We start from the raw sequence: 19,209 nt of genomic DNA, 5'->3' as shown, positions 1-19,209 counted from the left end.
TAGTACTGTAAGTAATCGTTGGAAGAATGTAAATGAGACTGTCTAAGTGTTCAATTGCCTTCATGATCAATGAGTAATAAACCCTGCAGCACACAGTGATTACGCCATTTTCAGATCCTCCATCTGCTCGAACTTTAGGAACTTGCTCATGATTTACAGTTGCGCTCTCCTGTTATGGAGCCTGTAAAAGACTCGGATTAGATGGATATTCGTATATACACTGGCGCTTTGCGTTCGCTGATCCAGTGGCGTCTCAGAAGTCGTGATGTCATTTAATCAGCAAACGTGCGAGGGACGTATTTGCATTGAATTCGGAATTCTTTTCATTCATGTAGTGGATTTGCAGGAATGGGAGATCGTATTCTCTCATCAAAGGGCTACAGAATTGTACGCAAATACATAATCCCTATAATCTGTTTTAATGACGCTCGTTATGTGAGTCTCAGACCGCAGCTCAATGCTCCATGCATTTAGGAAATATTCACAACAAACATGAATAAATACAAATTAATATTTAGCTGCTAATGCGCTATGGCCAAAAGTTTGTGCACTCCCTTTGTATGTGTGAAAATCTGACCAGAAGATATAATTTCTATCTATCTAATTATCTGTCTGTCTGTCTGTCTGTCTGTCTGTCTGTCTGTCTGTCTGTCTGTTTATTGTTTATTTGTTTATTTAATAAATTATTTATTTATTTATTTATTTATTTATTTATTTATTCATTCAACAGCTTTTCTACTTTGTCTGTCTGTCTGTCTGTCTGTCTGTCTGTCTGTCTACTTATTGTTTGTTTATTCATTTAATTGTTTGTTTGTTTGATTATTTATTTATTTATTTATTTATTTATTTATTTATTTATTTATTTATTTATTCATTCATTCAACAGCTTTCCTACTCTGTCTGTCTGTCTGTCTGTCTGTCTGTCTGTCTGTCTGTCTGTCTATCTATCTATCTATCTATCTATCTATCTATCTATCTATCTATCTATCTTATTTTTTTGTTGGCTAATGTTTTTATTAATTAATTAATTAATTTATTTATTTTATTTGTTTTTGTTTTCCTCACAACTCCGTCCTTTCCACTCAGCGAGTAAAAATCTCGGACGTCTGGAAAGTCATCTGATTAACACGCCTGAATGGCTGATAAATATTTTGACTTCCTTTCGCAGCCAAAATGTCACCTAACGCACCAAATGTTTGAGGTAAACAAGGGCCGGCGTTCCCTCTCTTTTTCCAGCGCAGGATGTCTTTCAAAAAGTCTTCAGGCCACGTTTATCCCTCTCGCCACCACCCCCTCCCCCCATCATCACCAACACGGAGCAGAACCCCCAGAAGAATCCGGGCCAGTGGTTGATTCATTACGGGAGTGTCACTCCACATGTCACTCAGGGTCGAGCACCAGTTCCTTCTCACCTCTCTGAAAATGGCTGGTGGTACTGACACTGGGGATGAATGGAACTAGATTTATTCCTAAACTCTGAGGTTAAGATTATTATTAATCCTGTGTGCTGCTGTTGGGTCTGAACTCAGCGAATTGGCTTTATCTAATTAGAGGGAAAAATTCTGATGATCCCGACAGCAGAGGCTCTAAAAGGCAAATGAGACGAGCTGGTGATTCAGGCTGAAATCTGTCTTTCCTGATATTTTTATGATTTTTCGATCTGAAATCTGTCTGCTAAATGCCATAAATGTCCCGACTTTCATCTCCTTACTTTATTGTTCAAAATAATCAGCCTGAAGGTGGAGCTCCGGTTACCTTCGGAAAGTTGATCATATTCTATAACTTCTTATAACTCAAATCGATCACAAACTTGTAAATTATTCCAGTTTTCTATCTATTAAAGACAGATACAAAACGACATTGCAGCTCCTATCATAGCTGTAAACAGTCTTTCTCCCACCAGTGTGTTTTCTCGGGTTAAAAAAGACCAAAAAACTAAGTAAAAAAACTACAGCTTGTCACATTGACAAACCCTGCACGTGAACGTTCCGGTCCTGAAAAACACCCGAAAAATCTGCAAAAAAATCCCAAAGATTCTGTAACCCCTGTCCTTGACCAATCAGTGACATGTATCATGCCTAGCTCCACCCGCATTTGATTAAATCTAGCAATTCTGTTTAGTTGACGAGCAACCTATTTAGCGTTTAAGGATCTTGGAGGTCGTGGATTGTGTCAGTTAGCTGTGTTAATGTTAGCTCGGGCTCGAGTTGTATGTTTGCGATGTCATTGTGTTTTTTTTTAAGCTGTTTATTTAACGACCGACCTGCTCAATTTTACTTTTATATTCATGGTAATCTCAGTTATACAGCTGAGCAATTGAGGATTAAAATCCTCACTCAAGCACCCACAGTATTGGCATGTTGGTGGTGCAGGGATTTGAACCCACCATCTTTCGATCAGAAGTGGTATCTTAAGCGCCCAGATGTGCAGCTTAGTGGTGGTGGGATTTGAACCCACGACCTTTCCGATCAAAAGTGGTGGCTCATTGGTTAAGACGTTAGACTTCTGATCCGAAGGTCATGGGTTCAAATCCCACCACCAGTAAGCTGCACATCTGGGCCCTTGAGCGAGGCCCTTAACCTCCAACTGCTCAGTTGTATGAATGAGATCATTGTAAGTTGCTTTGGATCAGAGCATCTGCCAATGGCGTAAATGTGATGATTCTGGTCATGGTGGTTCCCTAATGGTGCAGTCCATCCTTTGGATGGTTCAGGCGCACTGACAAGTCATTCTATGGTGAATCTTTCCAGGTGTTAGTTGAGGGTTGGGGTAAGTGTATACATGTAGCAGGGGAAAAGAAAGAAATGCAGTTTCCACTTCTTGTAATATGTACTAATATTTTCAAACGCAAAAATCCCAGTTTGACTTGAACGCCCCTCGTTTATATACAGTATACATACTGTATATTCTACATGTTACTCGACCCCCAATACCACTGAAGAACAGTGCAGCACTTTGGATGTAATGCCACTGTACTCAAATTCATTCCTTTACATCCTCATTTTACATTCCTGTATCATAATTCAATTTCGCCTCTCTGTCCTGTTTCAAATTCTTAAAAGAAAACTGATCAAAGGTTGTTGTTCTTTTTCCCATCGTTTGCTCCGTCACTTGGCGCCCTTAAAGAAAGAGGAAAAAAAAAAAAAACCTAACCTTTCGAATGCATATGGCAGGATTTCTTCCACGCTGCGTTCGTCTCCCGTCCAGCAACTTTCAAGCTGTCCCCGAAGAGCGTGCAGAGAAGAAATAATGAAAATAATCTGTTTAAAGAACAAGGCTCCGAGGCCCAGATGGAGGCACGAGAGGAGCCAAGGAAACATCGGAGCACATTTAATATGAAATGAGACACATTCGAATGATAAAAAGAGACCGCCGGAGTCGTACGTATAGCGGCGGTGTGGAGCGATGTGAGGGTTTTTTCCTTGAAGTAACATTTTGGATTTCTGGGCATTGCATCGTTATTGCGTCGTGTTGCATTATCCACATTATTTTACACACCTTTCATGTTACTGGGCAAAACGGTACCATCTGTCAACGATCTGACACCGGGAATGCTCCGGAATATGCGTTATGGACTTCGCGTTCAATTTTTAATCTCTGCATCGTGAGTACTTAAAGCCTATCTCCTTCCAGTGCTGTTTAGCGGTGATGAAATGGGCGAACTGAAATCTCTCCGTATTTACGGCGAATAACTGCTGAAGATCACTTTAACAACCGGCAACGACCAGGAGAAAGAGCAGATCGTTGGAAGAATCGCATAGTAATCAGCCAGGCTGGTGTTCATAAGGCTGCATGACCTCTACATAAGCCCTTTATAACTGCGTAGACTTTATTGGAAAAGGCTTTCAATAGTTCTAAATCCTGGTTTAAGTCACTGCTCGTCACTGTTGCTTCTAACACTTTATAAGCTGTTCATAACACACAAGTGTTATAACCTCTGTAGCTTTTGTTGAGGTAAGGTTGCGCTATAACACTTAATTGTACCGCCTGCGTTTAAATATCATGATGATCGACGGTATGGTCGATCTTTACAGACTGATTGTGGTTTGTAAGTTATGAGAGGGGTTGTATCACTGATAAATCCTGCTCTATTAATGCTTATGAGAGGCTTATGAACATATATGGCCAGACAGACATCTGCATAAGCCTTTCATAAGTTTTACCATACTGAACTACACATTTATAAATATTAATTTATAAACATGTCTGGCATATAACTATGTTAAACAGTTACAAGGCATTGTTGCAGCAGATGTCAGCTATAACGAACGCTATTTCTAACTGACATTTTGTTTAAATATTTTGACATAAAGCTGTTATTAAATTGGTTGTTAATGTCAATAAGTAGTTATAACAATTTCCTGCCTGATCTGCGTTCATACATCATAGCAGCTGATTTTGTAGCTCAGTGCATGTCAGGGATATTCATGCCTATAAGAGTTGTATGAATACTTATGGCAGTACAGACATCAATACAGGCTCTTCATACCATTTTAAATAAACACAAATTTAAAGTTTATCAATTTTTGAAACATACATCAGCTGCAATAAATATTGTTTAAGGTTGGAATAAGATTGTTATAACACTTTCCAGGCTGACCTATGTACATATGCCAAATAATCTATACCAGTGATGTATGGTACAATACCATTCGACTTGAAGGTTGACATAAGGATGTCATTGGACTTCTTATAGTCGACATAAGGAGTTATAGCACTTTAAAGGCTAAAACGTCATGATACTGCATATTTCTGGTAATCCTGATCATTTCCTGCTCATAACATTTTTATGCATACCCATAGCAGTGCCATAGCAGGTAACCAATTCTGTATATTTTATTATGGGATGTAAAAGAGAGGTATTTTACGGAGGTAAAGTGCAGAGCTGTAGGCTGATTTATCTTAATCTTCCAGCATACCAGTGTGAATAAATTCATTGATAGAGACTCAAAGCGCTTTTGTACGTCGCCCTGGACACGATGGGTCGCAAATGCCGCAAACGTAAATGTATACTTGGCTATGAATTAGTGATTATGAACGCACTTAGCGTTCATAACTCAAGTCAGCCTGTAAAATGTCCTAGCACATGCTTATTTCATGGCTCAGGGGTTACATCAGTGCAACAATCAGTTTTCACGGCAGCTGACACCTGTTGTAATAACCCTTTATAAACGCCCATGCAGGTTTATGTCAGTTATTAGCAGGCGCAGGTTTCATGAAGCCCTCTTCAACCTGCACGCAAGCCAGAGTTCAGAAATAAATAGTCTGAACACGGCCTTGCACCTCCGCGGCTCGCAGGTGATTTTCAAACGTTTGGGCGTCTGGAATATAAATGCAGCTGACTGAGATGCAGACATTGCAAGCAATTTAACGCTAGGCAGTACTACATAACATCAAGCTACCTCTCTCTCTCTCTCTCTCTCTCTCTCTCTCTGTTGTGGAAAGTAGAATCACACATTATATTTTATTCTTATTTTTATACATTTTACCGTATTGTCATCTCTTGGTATCTGTTCGGAATTTGTTAGCTGCTGTATTTTTGTGATCAGAAGGAGGTTTGTTTTTTCTTTCGGTGCATCAGTGTGACTGTAATGTGGCATCTGAGGAAACTGATGATGTATCTCCGGGTACTTCAGTACTACATACCCTTTTTATTGCTGGCATAAACACTACATTAAACTGGCATTAGTGGGTCATAGCCATTTTTGATAAGTGATAGTCAGCTTATATGCCTTCATAAATTCATTATGAATTCTTATAACAGCTTAATTTGAAATAGCTCGACATCAGGTTGTTATAGTATGTGCTATAGTTGACAAAGGACATTATAGCATGTGTTATAGGATTTTATAGCACATTTGATCTTTGTTATAAGGCTTGTTTAGCAAGATTAAGTTGCATTAGCGTGTTATAGTTAATATAAGGATGTTACAGTTGACATATTGATGCTGTTATAGTTAAAACAAAGATGTTATAGCATTTGTTATAGATGATATAAGGATATCAATTGCTTTAGTCGACAAGAATGTTGTTAATTAACATGTTATTGCACTTGTTATAGTTGACAAAAGGATATTATAACACGTTATCGTTGACAAAGATGTTATTTGGCATAAGGGTGTTAACGCACTTGTTATAGTTGCCATAAGAGTGTAAATATAGTTAACATAAGGGTGGTATAGCACTTTTTACAGTTGACATAAGTTGTCCTAGTTAACAAAGATGTTATAGAATTTGCTATAGTTGACATAAGGATATCAATTGTTATAGTTGATAATGATGTTATTTAACATAACGATGCTCTAGCACTTGTTATAGTTGACATAAGGACGTTATTATAGTTCAGAAAGGATGTTATAGCATTTGGTATAGTTGATATAAAGATACTGTAACACTCATTATAGCCTTTTTAGTTGACGTGGAGGTGTTATTGCGCATGATGGAGTTGACAAAGAAGTTGTTATAAGTGAGAAAGATTGTATAGCACTTATTATACTTAATATTAGGATGTTATAGCAATGGTCATAGTTGGCATAAGGATGTCATAGAACACATTTCATAAGTTTGAATGCTTTTCAGCTATATGAGCGCCACATGATTTCTAACATGCCTACATTTACATTACATCTACTGTACATAGGTTAGACATCATGCTTTAGGTTGACATAAGGCTGTTATAGCACTTCTTTCCGAGCACCAGAGTGACTGAAAAACGATGTTTGAATACTCAACGTAAAAAAAACAAAACGCAAAAGTGTGATTTTCTGCTGTTGATTGAACACAGAGGAAGGATTTCATGTCTATCCATCACCCTGATATCACATCTTTCTTGTTTTTCTCTCTCTCTCTCTCTCTCTCTCTCTCTCTCTCTCTCTCTCTCTCTCTCTCTCTCTCACCCTCACTCTCTCTCTTTCCCTCAATCCCTCTCTGTCCCTCTCTTTCTCCCTCCCTCTCTCTCCCCCTCTCTCCCTCTTTCGCTCTCTCTCTCCTCTCTCTCTCTCTCTCTCTCCCCCTCTCTCCCTCTCTCTCTTCCCCTCTCTCCCTCTCTCCCTCTCTCTCTCTCTCTCTCTCTCTTTTTCTCCCTCCCTCTCTCTCTTTCTCTTTCTCCCCCTCTCTCTCTCTCTCCCTCTCTCTCCCCTCTCTCTCTCTCTCTCTCTCTCTCTCTCTCTCTCTCTCTCTCTCTCCCTCTCTCTGTCCCTCTCTCTCTCTCTCTCTCTCTCTCTCTCTCTCTCTCTCTCTCTCCCTTAATCTCTCCCTCAATCTCTCTCTGTCCCTCTTTCTCCCTCTCTTTCTCTCTCTCTCTCTCTCTCTCTCTCTCTCTCTCTCTCTCTCTCTCTCTTTCTCTCTCTCTCTCTCTCTCTCTCTCTCTCTCTCTTTCTCTTTCTCCCTCTCTTTCTCTCTCTCTCTCTCTCTCTCTCTCTCTCTCTCTCTCTCTCTCTCTCTCTCTTTCTCCCTCTCACTCTCTCTCCCTCTTTCTCTTTCTCTTTCTCTCTTGGGCAGATTGAAATAAATAAAATGGCCGGTACTTACACTCTCCTCTCTCACCCCAGTGCAGTCATTTGCACAATATTTGAGAACATGGAACAACATCCATTTCATTTCATTCTCACACAACCTGCCGTTGCTGTTCAGCCTTTTAAAGCGTCCGTTAAGCAATTTATCAGCGTGCAGCTCATTTTCGGTTCCCAGCCCAGGGGAGAACCCGAACCATCTCAGCACCACGCTCACAACAGTCCTTTCGCTTCGACTATTACAGGGATTTCTTTTTTCCCCTATTAGCTTGCATATTGTTTCTTTCTTTTTCTTTCATGGAGTGATTACAGCCTAAGGGAAGATTTTTGTACATTTGTTTTTAGTAGGATTATCAGTAGATTCATGCACAAAAATGTTGGCACCCTAGAAAAGAATGAGTGGAAAGGACTACACTTGATTTCACTTAAACTTTCCATTGGTTGGTATTTCATCAGGAAAGAAATTGGAAAAATTATCTGCAGATCAGTCCAGAAATAAATGAATAAGCTTCTGGTGTGGGTCAAATAATAAATAATTAGAAGAAACCTAGAAGAGTCAAAAATCTGACGCCTGATTCGATTAACATCGTTCTCGCAGTCGAATTTTCACAGCGGTGTTATGGAACAAGGATCATACCATTTTGGTTACACGGGGGCACTGATTTTCATATCGATTTCACACTGATTTTCTCCCAATAAGTTCATATTCAGCCTATGATGTTAATGCGTTAATTTAAAAAGGCTTAAAAGAAAGAAGCTTTTGATATTTTTTAAAGAATAAATCTAAAGACCAATGTGACTGAAATCACGTCCTCCGTGATCTCAGCAGGAGGGATTTAAATTTCGAACAATGGCTGGGAGTTTCTGTAAAGGTTTATTCTGTGCTAACTTTATCAGTAAATAAATGTATTAATTTTTTTATTTCATTTTGACTGACAGTTTTCGATGCTTTGTTTAAAAAGTTGTTTCCGTGTTTTGAAAAAAGAAAATGAAAGTTGTCCTACCCATGCGTCCACTACCTAACCCATCCCCCCAGCCCCTCCCACCCCCAGCCCCCTTGTAAATGATGATAATAGTAAAGAATAAATCAAATAAAGAAATAATAAACAACAGCAATTAAGAGTTTTATGAATATTTACTGTTGTTTATCGTAGATTTGTCTTCAAATATGGTGAAATATTATAAGGTCCTCAGTAAGGGTCTCTGGTTTTCTTGTATTCTCTCATTAATTATTCATTAATAAGGGGTGCCAATACTAATGAAACCCAGATTTTTGCTGTACGACTGAGGTTTATCATGTTCTAATCGTGCGTGTTTTATTATTTTTTTGTTCGCTTCAGTTCCACCTTTTATCCATGAGACGAAGAGCAACGGCTTCCCAAACGGTTACTCGGCGCTGCTGAGGTGTGAGGCGGCTGCCGTCCCCGCTCCGGTGTTTGAGTGGTACAAAGGGGAGAAGAGGTAAGCAGTGAGAAATTTGCATTTGTTATAGTAGACATAACAATGTTATAGCACTTGTTATAGTTGACATTAGGCTGTCATAGCATTTGCTTTAGTTGGCATAATGATTTCACTTGTTACATTTGACATAAGGATGTTATAGCACTTGCTATACATTAGTTAAGATAAGAATATAATTTGGTATAGTTGACATAAGGATGTTATAGCACTTGCTATAGTTGGCATAAGAATGTTATAACACACCCATATTTTAGTGATACAAAGGGAAGAAGAGGTAAAAGTGAGAAATTTGCATTTGTTTTAGCTGACATAAGGATGTTATAGCACTTGTTATAGTTGATATTAGGTTGCTATAGCAATTTTATAGTTGACATAAAAATGACATAGCACTTGGTATAGTAGACATTGTTATAGCATTTGTTATAGTGGACATAAGGATGGCAAAGCACCTAAAGTTATCATTAGGGTAATGCATTATAGCATCTGTTATAGTTGGCATAATGATTTCACTTTTTATATTTGACATAAGGATATCATTTGTTATAGTTGACATAAGGATGTAGTTATGGTTGACATAAGGATGTGTCATAGCATTTGTTATAGCTGACATAAAGATGTCATGGCACTTGTTATAGTTAACATAAGGATATCACTTGTTATAATTGGCATAAGGATGTAGTTTACGTTGACATAAGGATGTTATAGCACTTGTTATAGTTGACATAAGAACTTTATGGCACTTGTTATAGTCGACATTAGGTTGTTATGGCATTTGTTATAGTTGACATAAAGACGGCATAGCACCGGTTATAATTGACTTTGTTTTAGCATTTGTTATAATTGACATAAAGATTTTGTAGCACTTGTTATTGTTGATATTAAGCTGTTATAGCATTTGTTATAGTTGACAATGATTATACTTGTTATAGTTGGCATCAGGATGTTATAGCACTTGTTATAATTAATATAAGAATTTCACTTGCTTAATGTGACATAAGGATGTACTTATATTTAATGTAAGGATGTTATAGCCCTTTTAATAGTTGACATAACGATGTTATAACACACTCTGGTTTTTGAGTGCTACACGGGAGGAGAGCTAAGCGTAAAAATAAAAATAAAAACGCCTTCACATGCTGATAAAATGTCTGGGTATTACATTCTATGGACAAAAGTATTGGGACACCTGCCTCTTCCACCCGAAGGTACAGAACATTTTCCCTTCACTTTAACTAGGAGATCCAAACCTGTTCCAGCATGAGAAGAAGCCAGCTCCATTAAATCTGCTTTCTATGGTTTGGAGTGAAAGATCTCCTGCTATCTAACTCCAACCCTACTGAATACCTTTGAGATGAATTGGACAACACCCCAGACCTCCTCACCTCACCTTCATCAGTGTACCAGAAGCTTGTGGAACATCTTCGGAAGGGTGGAGCTCATTATAACAGCGAATGGAGACACAATGTGGAATAGGATGCTTAAAAAAAACACACAGCGTCTAGTCTCAATTTGAGCTCAGAAAATGTTGGGAAGCGCTTCGTATCAGATCCACGTTGCCTTGTGAAAATTCGTGCCGTATAATAAGATGAGAAAAGTTCCTCTTTTTGCGCTTCAGGGACACATGGGATTAACCCCCTCCCTTCTTCCTTTTTTTTTTGTTGAATATTCATAATCACTATTCATCCTCTCGAGTCTCAGGAGCGCTTCACCCCGTATGGGTCCCTGTGCATCTAAAATTCAATCAGATTATTTCTAGCTCACGCCCCTTTTTTTTCCTTTCTCCCTTTTTCCCTTCCTTTCCCTTCCCTCTCCTCTCCGGCCTTCCTGCTACGGAGGGAACCGTATAGCACGAGGCTTAACCTTGCATTTTAATTAAATGTTTGCATAACCTCAGCGGCAGTAAAGAGCGTTCGGCGTTTACGCGTCAATCAGCGTCGAGTCGAGTGCCGGTTCTTGAATTTAAATACCAAATTACCCCATTACCCGTCATTTACCCACTCTTTTTGAGTACGATCTGAATCAGCAGTTCACAGTGCGCTAATTGTAATTATAGGCTTCACTCGATTTATTCAAATTGCCAAGGAGGCGTATTTGGCTTTACTTCTGGAGTTTGCTAAATTCATAAGACTTTTACGTTTGTTACGCACAGAAAGATGTTTGTTCGCTTTTCTGCTTTCTCGCCAATCTATTTATAAGACAGACAGACAGACAGACAGACAGACAGACAGACAGACAGACAGACAGACAGACAGACAGACAGACAGACAGATATGCAGACATAGAGAATGTTATATGACCTGTTATATTTGACGTAAAAATGTTATAGCTGATATAAGGGTGTTATAGCATCTGTTATAATTCACATAAGGATGCTATAGGACCTGTTGTAGTTGACACAAGGATGTTATAGGACCTGTTATATTTGACATAAGCACCATCCTTATAGTAACTGGTATGGCTGATATAAGAATGGTGTTATAGCATCTGTTATATTTGACATTTGCAGGACCAGGTATATTTGCCTTGATGATATTAAAGCACCAATTATAGTTGACATAAGAATATTGTAGCATGTGTTATATTTGACATAAGGATGTTATAGCACCTGGTATGTTTGACATGAGGATGTTATAGAGCTACGCTTTATTTGACATAAGGATGTTGTAGGATCTGGTCTAGTTGCCATTAGGGTGTTATAGCTCCTATTATAGTTGACATATAGTAGACAGGCAGACAGACAGATAGGCAGACATAGGTACATGCACATCCAGTCATACTTTACAAATAGAGCACTGTGCAAAAGTTTGTCTGGCTTGTTCACAGAGAAAAGCATAGTGTTTTACAATACAACCCCAAACCAAAATGTCACTAAAATTTGCACTCTCTTTTATATCCTGATTGACTTTGTGACTTTATGCAGTTATGTTATTTATAAAACTGAGCAGTTCATGATTAAGGGCCTTGCTCAACGGCCCAGTAGTTTCAGCTCGGTTGTGCTGGGATTTGAACTTATAAAGTTCTGATACAATCTGAGCACTGAGCTGCTCCTAAATACAAATTCCTGCTCGGCACCCGGATATGCAAGACGTGCTGTTTTGTCATGGTAAAATACGTGTGTGTATATTTGTGTGTGTGTGTGTGTGTGTGTGTGTGTGTGTGTGTGTGTGTGCACGTGTGTGTGTGTTTGAGAAAGACAGGTTTCAAAGCTGCACAGACGATATAAACCAGGATTTAAAAGCAAAATATGAGTGAATGGATTAGCAGTGAATATTTAGATCACATTCAGTAAGAAGGTGGTGCGGTGACAGTCTGCTCCTGTACACAATTTCCAAATAGGATGTTTATGTGGATGTTCTTCCTGTATGAGGTTTTCTCAGGGGTTTTCCAGGTTCGTCTAACCTCCCAAAGTGAAGTGAAATCACTGCTTTAAGCTACATCTAGGTGTGAATTAGTGTGTGTGTGTGTGTGTGTGTGTGTGTGTGTGTGTGTGTGTGTGTGTGTGTGTGTGTGTGTGGTGGCCTCTGAGGAACTGGCATCCTATTCACGGTGTATCCCCAATTCACTCCTAGTGTCCCCGGGATAGTCTCCAGTTCCATTTGTGACCCCGGGATGAGGCATTTAATGGAAACGAATTGGCCTGGCCTGGGTTGGTGTGTGTGTGTGTGTGTGTGTGTGTGTGTGTGTGTGTGTGTGTGTGTGTGTGTGTGTGTGTGTGTGTGTGTGTGAAAAGATATTCGTTTTTTTCTCCTCCCTTTTTACCTTAACAGATTTTTGCTCATGTGTAAAAAAGAAAAAGTTTGACAGAGAAATAATACATACTATAAAAATGTTGTAGCACCTGATATATTTGACATAAGGATGTTATAGGACATGGTATAGTTACCAAAAGGATGTTATATAACCTAGTATAATCACCATAAGGGTGTTATAGAATCATTTACAGTTGACATAAAGATGTTATAGCATATAGTTATAGTTATAGACATAAGAATGGTGTAGCACCTGCTATATTTGTGATAAAGATGTTATAGCACCTGTTACAGTTGACATTAGGATGTTACAGGACCTGTTGTAGTTGACATAAGGATGGTAAAGCAGCTGGTATGGCTGCGAAGGATGTTATAGCACCTATTTTAGTTGACATAAGAATGGTGTACAGCTGTTCTATTTGACAGATGTTATAGGGCATGGTATAGCTGACATAAAAATTTTATCGCATCTATTAAATTCGACATAGAAATGGTGTAGCACTTGTTATATTTGACATAAGGATGTTATGGAGCCTGGTATAGCTGACATAAGGGTGTTATAGTCGACATTAGGATGTTTTAGGACCTGTTCTAGTTGGCATAAGGATGGTGAAGCACCTGGTAAAGCTGACATAAAGATGTTATAGCACCTATTATAGTTGACATAAGAATGGAGTAGCACCTGTTGTATTTGTGATAAAGATGTTATGGCACCTGTTATAGTTGACATACCGAATGCTTCCTTTCTGGCATGGAATGTTCTAGAAGAACCCGATCTCGACTTCCTCGTTTTATTCCTAGGATCAACCACAGATACATACATATTAGGACCAAACGTATTTGGACACCCGACTTTTCCAACCATATGTAGTTTTTCTGCAAACTGTCACCACAAATAGGACGTCTCTGAAGACATCTTCTGCTATAGAGCTATAGAATGATAAGTTGGAATGCTGACTGCATTCCTGGTCCCCTCGCCTGCATCAGTACCTGACTTTATTTACTGTGGCTGAATGAATCTCCACAAAATCCATTGGAACATCTTCCCAGATGAATGGAGGTTATTCTAAGAGCAAATGGGCACTAAAAAGTAGAATGAGATGTGAAAAAAGCACATCTCTATATTATGCCCGGGTGTCAACAAAAAGTGGACATAAAAAGTGGGCGGGACATACGGCTTTATCCGCTGCTAATCACAGCCACGTTAGCCAATCGTTGGAGAGGGTGAATAGTTCTGTCACGGTCATGGTCATGTGGCAGCTTAGTGGTTAAGACATTGGTCTTTGCATCAGAAGCTTATGAGTTCAAATCCCAGCCTTACTAAGATTTGGCTCCTTATTTGACAGAGAGAGAGAGAGAGAGAGAGAGAGAGAGAGAGAGAGAGAGAGAAATTACCCACATGAGCTCTGATCGATCACGCCAGCTTTGAATAACGTAACAAATGCCACCACGGGTCGTCGTGAGCCAGCAGCGTTCGCACCCTTGTGAAGTTTTGGCTCTGTGTAAAACCTTTTCGCTAACATTTTAACAAATCTCAGTAGGACGGCAAACAACAGCTGCTATGAGATTTGCGGGGCATAAGGTCAGGCGCGACTCCTCGGCTTCGGAGAGGAAAAACAGATACTCCATCAGTTTAAACGCGGTCCGGGAGGCGCCGCGTCGTGTCGCATCGCTCCCGGTGTCCCTGCTCGCGCATCACCTCAGCTTCAGCGCTCGTCAGACATGCCAATGACGACGTTCTGGAAATCTCCGCGTCGTTGGCATTTGCAGACTGGCAGTTGCGGACTGTGTGTACACGGCCGCAGTTCATTTGCAGTGCGCTAGTAAATGTTAGCTTCTCGCGATGCCGTTAACGAGCCGCGATCCTGAATATCGGAGCAGGAGACTCTCGGTCCTGCTGAAGACACACGATGTTCAAGAGGTTTTATTTACAAATCGCTAATCAGCAAGAGGTAATGATGTTGTGAAGAAACACTTCCTAATACTTCAGGAAAAAGAAAGCCATAAGAGGAACCCATCCTCATCTTCAACACTAGATAGTTATTCATTATAGTTCCTTCATTGTTGAGGTGATCAAATGATCACGGATGATCTTCAAGCTGTCCATGTGGATCAACCTCAGCAGCAGTGAGTGCTTTTCAACTGATAAGAACTACATCAGAACATCAGGATTCACCGGGGAGGACCTGAGAACAGAAGGATCAGATGTTCTGAGGAACCAGGCTCTAAAGGGAACCCATCCTTATCACCAACACTGAATAATAATTCATTATAGTTCCATCTTTGTTGAGGGGATCAAATGTTCACTGGTAATTGCAATTCAAATCCATCCTCATGGAACCATCCACAGGAATCTCATGGCTCTGTGGAACATCCTCAGCAGCCAGTGGTTTTCAACTGATGAGAGCTTACTCAGGTTGGATCAGGGAGTTGATGAGTGAAGAAGGGGTCAGGATTAGATGTTCAGAGGAATCAGATTCTAAAGGGAACCCATCCACATCATCAACACCAGATAGTCATTCATTATAGTTCTATCATTCATCTTCATGGGTTCCTGAATACATCTATGAATAGAAATCTCCTAGATCTTCAGACATTCTATGTAGGCCAACCTCAGCAGCAGTGAGTGGTTTCCAAGTGATGAAAATTTCATCAGAACATCGGGATAGATCAGGCAGGTCTTGAGAGCAGAAGGAATCAGGATCAGATGTTTAGAGGAACCAGGCTCTAAAGAGAACCTACTGTCATCATCAACACCAGATATTCATTCATTACAGTTCTATCTTTTATTTTCATGGTTTCTGAGTGGAACCAGCCACAGTCATCTCCTAGATCTTCAAGTCGTCTATTAGGATCATCCTCAACAGCAGCAGCAGCAGCAGCAGCACCCAATGGTTTAGGATGAGACCTTGATCAGAACATCAGAATAAAACTCCATCAGAACATCAGAATGGGTCAGGCAGGTCCTGAGAGTAAAAGGGGTCAGGATCAGATGTTCAGAGGAACCAGACTCTAAAAGAAACCCATCCTTATTGTAAACACCACAATAGGGAAAGTGTTGGTATTAATTACAGTCCAATTTCATCTTAATGGGTTCTTGAGTGGAACCATGTTCAGTACAGTAATGTCATAGATCTTGAGGCTGACCATGTAGAACCAACCTCAGCAGAAGTGAGTGGTTTCCAAGTGATAGTCCTTAGGATGGATGCTGAGAGCAGAAGGGGTCAGGGTCAGATGTTCGATCTGTTCTGTGGTTTAAAGTTGATTTGTAGATTTACCGATTTATGGATTTATTGATTTGAACCTGGGTGGCTTTGTCAGGGATTCACCCTGCCACGCCCCCCTCTGTAGCTGTCAGGGATTCACCCTGCCATGCCCCCGTCTGTAGCTGTCAGAGACTCACCCTGCCACGCCCCCCTCGATAGCAGTCACGCTGCTTCCCAAGATTACCGACAGCTGTGGCTCATGAAAGATCAGACTACATAAACTCACGTTCTTGAGTCACAGGCTGTCGGTCGTTATATTGTCAAGCTGGACAATCGCGTGGCTGCTCGACCGCCGGCTGTATATGCGAATTCCACTTCCGACTTGGATTACTCATTGCCGAAGGCTTTATGGATTATGCTTGGGACATTCGAACTCATAGCGGACAACGCGTATCGAGCGGATGTCTTTGTTTGTTGTTTTCAACGGCTTATGAGTGTTTTTGTGTTGTACGGTTGTTGAAATAAAAAGGACAATGATCGGACTATATCGGCTTCCGCGTCTGCAGCCTGACAGAACGACCGACCTATACCGAACGCGGATTCGCCATTCCGCGATTCCGACCGCAACGGATCGGCAGCTGAACCCGGCTTCAGATTTCCTCCGGAAGCTCAGTGCCGCTTCTCGCGGTTCAGATCCACAGAAGCCGGATCCTGAGAGCGCGGCTGCGCCACGCCCCTCAGAGAGCGCGAGGGGATTACCGGCTCGTTACTCGGGGAAAAAAGACGAATTGGGCGGATTTCTGCAAGGCATCGGCGAGTATGTGGCTGTTAACATTTCCCGGTTTCCTTCCGAACGAGCCAAGATTGCCCTCTGTATTTCCCTCCTGTCTGGAGAAGTTCTTGCCAAAGCCAGCTCACTATGGAGCGCCAAAGGGGGCAAATTCGGCTCACTCGCCGAATTCAGCGGGCTGCTTCTGGGGAAGTTGGGGATAGAGGTGGTGAATCTCCACTACAGTCCCCTTGAGGAGGAAGGTGCTCCATTCCAAGGTTCTCAAGAGCACGCGGCTCCGTGCCGGATCTCCCATGAGCCTGCAGCTCAGCCCCAATGTTTTGATGAGAGGGCTGCTTCATCTCAGGGTCTCTACCAGCGTGCTGCTGTGTTCCGGGGTTCTCGTGGACGCACCACACCATCTCCGAGCGTCGGCGAGCACACCATGCCGTCACAGAGCTTCTACAGGCGTGCCGCTCTGTTCCGAGGTTCCCGTGGGCGTGCCACGCCGCCACAGAGTCTCCACGAGAGCGCCGCGCCGCCACAGAGTCTCCACGAGAGCGCCGCGTCGCCACAGAGTCTCCACGAGAGCGCCGCGCCGCGCCGCCACAGAGTCTGCACGAGAGCGCCGCGCCGCGCCGCCACAGAGTCTCCACGAGAGCGCCGCGCCGCCACAGAGTCTCCACAAGAGCGCCGCGCCGCCACAGAGTCTCCACGAGAGCGCCGCGCCGCCACAGAGTCTCCACGAGAGCGCCGCGCCGCCACAGAGTCTCCAGGAGCATGCTTTCCCGCCACAGAGCCGTCACGAGCATGCTTTCCCGCCACAGAGTCTCCAGGAGCATGCTTTTCCGCCACAGAGTCTCCAGGAGCATGCTTTCCCGCCACAGAGTCTCCAGGAGCATGCTTTCCCGCCACAGAGTCGTCACGAGAGCGCCGCGCCGACACCTCCGGTCACAGAAGGCGAAGTGACTCCTCCGAGTCCCTCTCCAGACGACGCCACATCCCAGAGCCCCTTCCAAGGCGACATCTCGCCCACGGAAAGCTCGGCTCTGCCCCAGGACCTCCAAGAGAGCTCCGCCCAGCTCCAGGTCCCTCCAGAGAGCTCCGCCCAGCTCCAGGTCCCTCAAGAGCGCTCCGCCCAGCTCCTGGCTCCTCAAGAGGGCACGACTCCGCTCCAGGCTCCTCCCGAGAGCTCGTCTCCGCTCCAGGCTCCTCCCGAGAGCTCGTCTCCGCCTCCGAGCGACCCCACGAGCTCGTCTCCGCTTCAGTGTCCCAAAGAGAGCTCCACTGATGTCGTGGACCTCCAGGCGAGCCCTTCTCCGCTCGTGGATCTCCAGGCAGGCTTCACCTCATTTCCAGGCTGCTCAGTAGGCTCCGATCTGCTCCTAAGGGTCCCAAGGAGCGCCCCTACGCCCAGGGGTTTCCCTGTGCACTCACCCCGGCTCCAGGACTGCGAAAGGGAAGTTAAACCGCTGCCCCCGGGTTCCACCGACGGCGACGGCTCACCCCACAGTCCCGCAGAAGGCGACGGCTCGTCTCCAGCGCCCACAGAAGGCGACGGCTCGTCTCCAGCGCCCGCAGAAGGCGACGGCTCGTCTCCAGCGCCCGCAGAAGGCGACGGCTCGTCTCCAGCGCCCGCAGAAGGCGACGGCTCGTCTCCAGCGCCCGCACAAGGCGACGTTTCGCCCCCGGGCTCCACAGAAGGCGACGTTTCGCCCCCGGGCTCCACAAAAGGCGACGTTTCGCCCCCGGGCTCCACAGAAGGCGACGTTTCGACCCCGGGCTCCACAGAAGGCGACCTTTCGCCCCCGGGCTCCACAGAAGGCGACCTTTCGCCCCCGGGCTCCACAGAAGGCGACGTCTCGCCCCCGGGCTCCACAGAAGGCGACGTCTCGCCCCCGGGCTCCACAGAAGGCAACGTCTCGCCCCCGGGTCCTCTTCAGGGCGAAGGATCGCCCCCAGGCTCCACGCAGGGCGAAGGATCGCATCCAAGCTCCACGCAGGGCGAAGGATCGCATCCAAGCTCCACGCAAGGCGACGTCTCGCCCCCAGGTCCTCTTCAGGACGACGGATTGCCCCCAGGATCCCCGCATGGCGAAGGATCGCATCCAAGCTCCACGCAGGGCGAAGGATCGCATCCAAGCTCCACGCAGGGCGAAGGATCGCATCCAAGCTCCACAGAGGCCGACGTCTCGCCCCCGGGCTCCACAGAGGGCGACGTCTCGCCCCCGGGCTCCACAGAAGGCGACGTCTCGCCCCCGGGCTCCACAGAAGGCGACGTCTCGCCCCCAGGTCCTCTTCAGGACGACGGATCGCCCCCAGGATCCCCGCATGGCGACGTCGGTCCTCCAGGTCCCTCTGACGGCGACGTCGGTCCTCCAGGTCCCTCTGACGGCAACGCCGGTCCTCCAGGTCCCTCTGACGGCGACGTCGGTCCTCCAGGTCCCTCTGACGGCGACGTCGGTCCTCCAGGTCCCTCTGACGGCGACGTCGGTCCTCCAGGTCCCTCAGAG

At 43.7% G+C, this 19,209-nt stretch overlaps 2 protein-coding genes and 1 long non-coding RNA gene across 3 annotated transcripts in view; 2 read left to right on the top strand and 1 right to left on the bottom strand.

The window, feature by feature from the left end:
* LOC310739254 overlaps positions 1–19,209 on the bottom strand; it is a 430,707-nt gene that overhangs the window by 193,819 nt on the left and 217,679 nt on the right. The gene's annotated exons all lie outside the window — the stretch shown is intronic.
* Positions 1–19,209, top strand: part of LOC310737268 (craniofacial development protein 2-like) — a gene marked incomplete at its 3' end in the record, with an annotated part of 390,247 nt that overhangs the window by 154,325 nt on the left and 216,713 nt on the right. The gene's annotated exons all lie outside the window — the stretch shown is intronic.
* negr1 (neuronal growth regulator 1) overlaps positions 1–19,209 on the top strand; it is a 197,736-nt gene that overhangs the window by 110,339 nt on the left and 68,188 nt on the right. Inside the window, exon 5 of the mRNA XM_083563892.1 lies at positions 8,852–8,972. Within this exon, the coding sequence (XP_083420018.1) occupies positions 8,852–8,972 (121 nt within the window). The remainder of the gene's footprint in view (positions 1–8,851; positions 8,973–19,209) is intronic.

Source organism: Silurus aristotelis, assembly GCF_946808225.1.
Source record: "Silurus aristotelis genome assembly, chromosome: 2".
Taxonomy (NCBI): Eukaryota; Metazoa; Chordata; class Actinopteri; order Siluriformes; family Siluridae; genus Silurus; species Silurus aristotelis.
The sequence above is the reverse complement of the archived record's forward strand: the minus strand, read 5'-3'. Positions and strand labels throughout refer to the sequence as shown.